The sequence below is a fragment of the Octodon degus genome, unplaced genomic scaffold (assembly GCF_000260255.1).
Source record: "Octodon degus isolate 3935 unplaced genomic scaffold, OctDeg1.0 scaffold00197, whole genome shotgun sequence".
In the NCBI taxonomy this organism is placed as follows: domain Eukaryota; kingdom Metazoa; phylum Chordata; class Mammalia; order Rodentia; family Octodontidae; genus Octodon; species Octodon degus.
In genome coordinates this window covers 2916263-2925411 of record NW_004524773.1, presented here as the reverse complement: position 1 = coordinate 2925411, position 9149 = coordinate 2916263, and the positions used below count along the sequence as shown (strand labels likewise).

General features: G+C 45.8%; 1 protein-coding gene across 1 annotated transcript in view; it reads left to right on the top strand.

Moving 5' to 3' along the window:
* The window catches only part of LOC101568238 (histone H2A.V-like), a 12598-nt gene extending 7915 nt beyond the window's left edge, over nt 1-4683 (top strand). Inside the window, exons 3-4 of the mRNA XM_023704479.1 lie at nt 4266-4489; nt 4559-4683. Of these exons, the coding sequence (XP_023560247.1) occupies nt 4266-4489; nt 4559-4683 (349 nt within the window). The remainder of the gene's footprint in view (nt 1-4265; nt 4490-4558) is intronic.
* Nucleotides 4684-9149: the final 4466 nt, after the last annotated feature.

The window sequence follows — 9149 nt, the reverse complement described above, 5'->3', positions numbered from 1 at the left end:
CGCACACTCACCGGACCTGGGCTAGGACTGGGTCTGGGGGCTCCCGGAACTCGGCAGAAAATCCTACTCGGCGGGCGGGGTGGGGGAGGCACTCACCTTCACTGGTTCTAAGATGCATTTAAAAAGATTTTAGTTTTTGGACTGGGACTGAGGATTGCACCAAAGCCTTTCACCTTAAACCACATCCTGTGGGGACTCGTCAGTGCCTCAGGTAACCCTGGTGAGAAGCAGCAGCAGGAATGAGGAAAAGATAGGCCAGAAGACAAGAGCTGGGTCAGGTGGAGGCCTGTTTGCCTGACTGGCAAAGGATCCCAAGAATAATAATAGAAGCATTTATTTATAGCATTACAAAGTTGGTACCACAAGACACAAGGTTGCCTAGTGACTCACAGCCAAAATTGTCCAGGCAGGACGCTTTTCTCAAGACTGAGGCAGCTTGACTGCTGTAGGCATCAAGGCCTTGTCCTGCCCTCACACCTATGATTAATTTCCAGCTTCAGCGGCTCCCAACAACAACACAGCTTTTCCTTTTTTTTTTTGAGACAAGATCTCCCTATGTAGTTCAGGCTGCCATTGAGCTTACTACGTATGTAGCCCATGATTGCCTGTGAAATGCTCAGCGATCCTCCTGCCTCAGCCTCTCCAGTGCTGGAATTACAGGCATCTGCCATCACGCCCGATATACCCTTCCTTTTATTGAGGCCAGGTGTCTGGTTCAGTTGCTCACACTGGACTCAAACGTGCGGTCTTCTTATTCAGCCTCCCAGAAAAGTGCACCCTTTTCTGTACACTTTAAAAATGCTAAAATCAAGAAGTCACGGTTGATGTTATCTTAACATTGCTATCAGCCAGGAAGCCACTGGGGTCGTGAGGTCACTCCTTGGATGTGACAGTGGAGTTGGATTCAGGCCCCTGCCCTGTGGGGGACAAGGCAGTGTGGAAAGTGCCCACGTAAATAGTTCTGAGTCAGAGGACTCCCAGGAGCCCCAGGGCCTGCTGGGCCCATTTATTTCTCTCTCTAGACACAGCAGACTGATGTAAGATAAGGCCCTGTGTTTTCTGAATAAGTTTACTGAGTGCTCTTTCAATAAGTGTCAAATAAAAATCTGAAGTGATAAGGAAAAACTGGGCCATCGTTCTATCGATAGCATTCTTTTTCTTTGTTATCAACATCAGGAAAGCTGTGCCTGGCACCCGGTAACTTTGGTTGTGTGCCGAAGGGGAAGAAGGAATGAATACAGAAATGTGCCCCTCATCTGTCTCTGTCCCCTCTCCACCGGTCGGGGCTTTGTGTTGCTTTGCTTTGTTTTCAGTGCTGGGGATGTAACACAGGACTCCCTGCGTGCCGAACATGTGGCCTACCCCTGGGCTGCGCTGCAATCCCAACTCCTGGGTTTTACGTCCTGCTCAGAAGACAGAAGAACCAAGTTATAATCCCTGATAAATGGGTTACTGTGACACATGTGCTTTAAAAAAAATAATTTTGATTTTTTGAGACAAGGTCTCACTATGTAGTTCAGGCTAGCCCTGAACTCACTACGTAGCCCAGGCTGGTCTCAACCCACAGCGCAGCCTGGTGCGCTGCTCCAGCAGTGCCCGGTAAGCCTCAGGAAGCATATGTGCTTGTATCAGCCTGCCCTGCTGTGTAACTGATGCGGCGGCCTGAGTTCTTATGCATGAGTCTTTTTTTTTTTTTCCTTTTTCTTTTTTGGCGGAACTGGGGAGTGAACTCAGGCCCAAGAAGCGCTTATTCTACTGAGCCATCTCCCCAGCCCCCAAAATGAGTCATATTTTGAAGCAGTACAGGTTCTGGCCTTAGGTCAGCAGTGAACACATGTTTGTAGAATGAACAAATAACTGAATGGATTACTGGACAACTGCATGTCCACTCTCTGCTCGTGGCCTCTGGCTGGCCTGCTTCCTTAGCTGGAGGCTCTGGCTCACTCCTACCCTACGGGCTCACCCTGCAGACTGTAGTTCCCATGCCTCATCCTCCAGGAAGCCACCCCTGAGGTCAAGCTTCTTCTCTGTGCTCCCAGGTCCTGTGTGGAGGCCCCTCAGCCCAGTTGGCCACCTCTAAGTATCGTTATCTTAAGATGGAGCTGATATGCTCACTGAATGCTGAGGCCCTGGGAACAGAGTCGGGTGCTGTCTTGGCCTTTGCTGTGGTCGCAGCACCCCACCCAGGATGGGCCTAAGAGCTGTGGACTGGCTGATGGGTGGAGAGCGAAGAGGAGGCTTGGCAGGCGGTGGGTGTGCGGCCTCTCTGGCCGGCTGTTCTCAGCTTGTTGCTCTCAGGCGCCTTAGATGTAAGAGCGCAAGTACAAGCGCCCTGCTGCTCTCTGGGCCCGGCCTGTAGTCTCCAGATCAGTCCCTGGGGTTGCCTTACCTCAGAGATGGAGACTGAACTAATGGGGTTTGTGAGTGGATGTGCGGGTTCTGGGGATATAGGCTGCGTGCGTGGTCTGTGCAACCGTATTTCTCAAGGTCTGTGAGTCCGAGTGTCTCAATGTGTGTGTGTTTCTGAGGCTCACGTAGCCACGTATTCAATGATTCAGTATTTGGGGGACTTTCCCTCTCTGGACCATGTGCGTGTGGGTAAATTTGGGGAAGGAGGCTAGAGTGTGTTTGGCACCTGGGAAGGTCCGGTCTTTCTGTACTGGGGCCGGTGGTTGGGGACTTGCCTGGGCCTGTGTAGCTTACGGTCTGCATTAGCCCTTCCTGCACCTCAGGGCTTGTCACCCTTGCCCCAGTTTAAACCAGTCTACTGCACAGGAAGGATTTTTAAAAAATCAAAGAATAGGAGAGAAGGGCAGGCATGGTGGTACATACCTGCAATTCCAGCACTCAGGAGGCTGAGGCAGGAGGATCACTGCAAGTTTGTGACCATCTCGAGATACTGGTGAGTTCAAGGCCAGCCTGAACTGCATCAATAGACCCTGTCTCAAAAAACACAACAGAATGACAGGGGATCTTTCTCAAATGTGAAGGGAATCGAGATAGAGGTAAGACTTAAGGTTTTCTTATTTTGTAGTGAGTATAGAATAAACGGATAAGAATATCAAATATGATTATACTCATTTATATTAAATACATATTAAAATTAGCACAAATAGAAAATTCTACTTTGAGTATATTATTTGTTAAAGAAATATTACTTCTTGTGGTAATTTTTATGTATTATTTCATATGCTGGTAAAATTCAAAACGACTTTTCACTTCAGAGATTTTCTATCTTCAGTTCCGGGTGGATGGGCTGACTAGGAAAGGGCTAGTAGCCCACACATCAGATTTCTTTTCTCATCAGAGGCCTTAATTGAAATTTTATAAATAAATGGCATTTTTTATTTTTAAACTTTTCTATAGGTTTTTAGGAAAGTATCCCTTAATTAAATGGCATATTCATTCAAATAGTTTTTATCCCCAAGGAAGAATTTAAAAAAATAAGCTACACATTTGAGATTAAGTTGGAGGAAATTCATTGAGGCAGCTCTGTTACAAAAAGCATTTGATAAATGATTATTTTTGTAAAACAGTAAGTTAATTTATTCTTGGTCTTCTTAGATAAATTTTAAGGTCTTGGGTGTTGAAAGACATTAACTTTTTTTTTTTCAGTTTCTGATAATTTTTATTTATTTATTTATTTTTTTAATGGAACTTAGCATAGTTTTTATTTTGGAACAATTCAAGGTCTACATGAAATTGCAAATTGGAACAATTTGAGATTTACACAGAGTGCCATACAACACACCTAATTTCCTATTGGTTGATTTACCATTAGTTTGTCAAAATTAAGAAACTGACATTTGTACATTAGTGTTAAAATTTCCAAATGCTACTTAAATTTCACCTGTCTTTCCACTAAGGTCCTTTTTATGGTTCAGAGTTTAATCCAGGGCCCTACACTACTTCCCCTTGTCATGTCTCCTTGGCCTCCTTTGTTGCAATTTCTGCTTTTCCTTGTCTAACTTTGTTTTTAGGACAGTTATGCACCCCATTGTTTTGTTTTATGGAACTTTACATTTATGTCTGAGAGTATGTACTGGCATAGGAACCTATTTTATCAATAAAGATGAATGGTTAAAACTGGAAAAAAAAAGAGATAGAGGGAATGGAGGGAAAAGGAATGAAAAAAGGAATTAGGATGTGTTATACGCATGCACTACCTCCACACAAGGGCTGTAAACATTATATACTGCAAACATGTACTAAAAATATATGAGGAGCGCGGCTGCAGCGTTGCGGGGTCACAGCGGGCGGTGAAGCGGCGGAGAGGAGGCAGAGTTGGCTGAGACTACGACTGGAGGCAAAGCTGGGAAGGACAGTGGCAAAGCCAAAGCCAAGGCCGTGTCGCGCTCACAGAAAGCTGGGCTGCAGTTTCCTGGGGGCCGCATCCACAGACATCTGAAGACACGCACCACCAGCCACGGAGGGGCGGGTACCTCTGCCGCCGTCTACAGTGCTGCAATCCTGGAGCACCTCACTGCCGCGGTGCTGGAGCTGGCGGGGACGGAGTCCAAGGATCTCAGAGTCAAGTGCATCACTCCACGTCACTGGTAACTTACCATCCTTGGAGATGAAGAGGTGGATTCTCTCATCAAGGTGACTATAGCTGGCGGTGGTGTGACTCCTCACATCCACAAATCTCTGATTGGGAAGGAGGGACAGCAGAAAACCGCTTAGGGTTGTCACCCACCCTCCACTGCCCTGTCCTTGTACTGTCACCTGGACAGAAGACATCAGTGGGGACACTTGACATTTTTAAAAGCAGTTAAAGGAAATGCATAGACAATGCCGTAGACATAAACAAACACTGGTCTGTTCTTAGACACCAAGTTTGATAAAGTACTTTTCATGTGATTACAGTTGTGTGGTGCTTGGCTAGGTTTCTCCCATGTATTTTATACTAAAATGGAGTAGATAAACCATTTTTTACAAAATAAAAAAATAATCTGAGCTATATGAATTGGAGGAGAGGCACCAAGTTGGCGGAGTTGTGAGCAGCAGAGAAAGAACCTCTCTGAGTGTCGCTGTCCAGGAATATAGCGATGTGAGGGAAACAAGGATGGAATGGGCCCCCTGCACCCAGGAAGAATCTGAATTGAAGGTTGAGAATTGAAGCCCACAGAGAGCGTGAAGGGAGAAACTTCAATAAAGAAGAAGGAGGTAGCCGTAGCCGCCATTACCTTCTCCCTGAGAGAGAACTCACTGTGTGAGAGGAGTGATTCAAACCTGAAGACACTCAATGACTGCTGGTGACCCCAGAGGCCTCCATGCAGAGACTCAGCCCATGGGAAGGACTGCACTAGCTGGTGCTGAGTGCTGAGTGCTCAGCCTACCCTGTGAGAGAATGACTAACCAGCTGCCATCTTGGAGAGGAGCCAGCTGGGCTCAGAGCTCAAAGCTACTGCTGGCTCCCTCTAGCGGCTCCCTGCTGGGCTCAGGCCCGCAGAAGGTGTGCTGACAGCTGCAGGCCGAACGAGTCTGTCTCAGCCAGAAGGTGCAGGCTCGCTGAGGTTACCCACCACGCTGCCAAAATGCTACTGCTGGCTTGCTGGGATAAATCAACAGGGATCGGGACTCTGTCTCCCCATGTTGTCTACCAGTGACAGCAGAGACAAACCTGGGAGTGGGCTCTTTTTTTGTTTTGTTTTGTTTTCTTCTTCATTGTTTGATCTCATTTTAATATGAGTTTGGACATAGTTTCTAGCATCCTTGTTGTTGTTCTATTTTGTTCTTCTATTATCTCTTCTTTCTCTCTTTCCCTTCAGTCTACTGGACCAGTTTCCCAAAATTAGAGTGAACCTGCTTTGTCAGCTACCCTTACTTCGAATCTCTTCCTCTTCTACCTTTCTATTTCTTCCCTAACCCCTTTTAATTTTTAACCCCTGAGGGTAAAATTGACCTATTATGAACTTATATGCTGCATATAGTTTTCTCATCTGTTTTAGATGTTGTTATATAACTACAGAGCTAGTTCTTATGGTTAAAGGTGGCAAATTAATGGTTTCTTAGTTACTCTTCTCTCAGTCCTGGGACAAATACCCGACACTCAAAATCAAGGAAGGAAAGGTTTATTTAGCTCACAGATACTGGAGGTTTCAGTCTATACTCAGCTGGCTCCAAGGCAGAGCAGCACATGGCAGCGGGCAACCTTTCAAGGCAGTGGCAAAGAGCAAGAGCAAAAGGAGAGGTAGCAGCAGCTCAAGCAGCTAGCTTCTCTTCCCATCTTACATTGTAATTCAAATTACCTGCCCCAGGGTGGGTGCAGCATCTATACCAATAATAATCAATTATAAACTCCAGAAGCTGCCCCAAGACTACATGAGGCTTTGGGGGGACAGCTAGACACCAACCATAAATTCCACCCCTGGACCCCCAAGACTCATGCATATCCTTTTATGCAAAGACATTCTAGTCCATCTCTATGTTGCCAAAGTCCCAACAGTTCCAGCATTGCTGAAAAATCCAAGTCCCAAGTCTCCTCCAAGATCCAAGACAAACTCTTAACTGTGATCCCCTGTACAAATGAAAACTTAAACACTTGCAACATTCAAAGGCACAAGATAAACATTACCGTTCCAAAAGGTACACACAGCAGGATGCCAAACATTGGGACCAACACAAGTCCAAAAACCAGCAGGGCAGACATTAAGTCTAGCAGTTCCATGTGGAACAGCCAAAGCAATCTGTGATGAGTTGTGAGCTCCAAAGGCCTTACATGGCTCTGACCCTAAGGCACTCGTGGTAGCTCCCATGGCATCTCTCTTAGGCTGGCTTTGTTTCCTCCTTGCAGTTTCCCTTAGATGATCCACATTCCTGGCTTTTCAAAACTTCTGAGGTTTCCACTGAATAGGCTTCTCACTCACAGCTTCACACACTGCCCTCTTGGGGGCACACTGCCTGGCCTCCCAGGCCTTCTTCTGAAATCGAGGTGGAAGCCTTTTTAACCTCAGAACTCCTTCATTCTGAATACGCCTAAAACCATTGCCACGTGGATGATGCCAATGTCTGTGGCCAGCTGGAGCAGTAATCAGGCCTTCCTCTCTCTTGGCTGTAGGGGTTGAGTGCTTGGATGGCTGAGCCCTCTGACCGTGATTTGGAGGAATAATTTCTCCATGCCGGTGCCATTCTGGAACCTGGTGTGGCCACTGCTTCCATTCTGGAACAAGGGGCTCTGCGATTTTCCCCCAAAAGGCAAAGTCCCTGACTTTGCAGTTCTGAGGCTGCAAAAGGTGGAGACCCGCCTCCTCCTGTGATGCCCTCAGGCCGCCCTTTCCATTCTCAGGTTCCTTCCCGGCAATGGAGATTCTCTCGGCTCCACCTTTGCAGTCCACAGCTTTATTGGAGCTTCCTTTCTGGGCAAACTCACAACATATTGGCCCATCCTGCTGGGCTGCTTGCTCTTCATTCTCAACATAAATCTGGCTTACAGCCTCTAACAACAACCAGGCCACTGCCCTAATATTTGGCTGCTTTGAAATATCTTTTTCCAGATTGATCAGTCCACCATGCTTAAACTCAGTCTCAGGCAAAGTCTCTAGACACATTGTGTGCAAAATGCAGACAACTTTTCTGCCAAGTCAAAACACAAATGATCTGGAGCCCAACAGCCAATGCAGTCCTTCTTCCCAGCAGAAGCCTCCCCAGGCTGGCTTTCTATCAGCATTCTGGTCTTCTGAGCTCTGATCAGAATCTCCCCTACAGAAAAGCCGAAGATGTTCCAGCTCTTTACAAGTGGGCAACATCTCCGAACCTTTCCTATCTCTTCCCATAAGCCATTCCCAAAAGCTTGTAATCCACATGAGCCACAGCAACGGCCCCACTCCTGGTACCAAATTCTGTCTTAGTTACTCTTCTCTCATTGGTGGAACAAATATCCGACACCCAAAATGAAGGAAGGAAAGGTTTATTTAGCTCACAGATACTGGAGGTTTCAGTCCATACTCAGCTGGCTCCAAGGCAGAGCAACACATGGCAGAGGGCAACCTTTCAAGGTGGCTGCAAAGAGCAAGCATGCAAAGGGAGGAGTAGCAGCAGCTCAAGCAGCTGGCTTCTCTTCCCACCTTACACTGTAATGCAAATTACCTGCCCCAGGGCAAATTCAGCATCCACACCCACAATAATCAATCACAAACTCCAGAAGCTGCCCCAAGACTGCATGAGGCTTTGGGGGGACACCTAGACACAAACCGTAACAAATGGTTACTTCAGTTTGTCATTTTCTAGGCTGTGATTGTTGCTACTGTAATGCTGAAAGTATCACTTTGGCCAAGAGTGACAAGTATTCTAAACAGCTGTTCTTCCTGCTATTCCAAGACTGAGATTGACTAAGGGTCACAGAAAACACTGTGCCACAGTGCCAAAGAACCAGGGGTTGGGCCAAACAGGTGGCAACATCTCATTCCCCAACAAATCAAAGACATGGAATCTTGTAACAGACTCAAATACCAAATACCCGTTACACCTGGAAGATATGTCACATGAGGCAATTTACAAACATCACCCAAGAATTAAACCAAAAAAAAAAAAAAAAAAAAGAAAGAAAATGAGAAGACACTTAAACAAGATTCAACCCCAGACATCATTCACCAAAGACAAACTCAGGAGGCAATATGGTAGGGCAATCCAAAAGCCACTCATTCAGCCTCTTTAAAGTGGTAACAGCAAAGCAATTAAATGAGGTTCTAGAAAAACTCAAGTCAGAATTTTTTTTCAGATAACTGCAGAGATGATGCCCACAATGAAAACTGTGCTTAGTAACTCTAGAGAATATACAAGCAAAAACAGAGTAGTTGAAGAAAATTTTGGAAGCTACAAATGCTTAACATAGGAAAGAAATGGAATCCATAAGGCAGATTCAAGCAGATATCCAGGAGAAGAGACATTCCACCAAAAGTATCCAGAGCAGAATAAGCCAATATGAGGGTAGGATCTTGAGTATAGAAGACATTTGTGGTTAATGATCATGGAAAGAAAAGTTCTTTACTTTTAAAATTTATTTATTTAATTTATTTATTTATTTATTTATTTTTGCAGTACTGGGGATCAAACTTGGGACCTTGTGCTTGCCAGGCAGGTGCTTATGCTACTGAGTTAACTTCCTGGCAAAGAACGATTCTTTAAAAATGGCAATGGACCATGAGAAA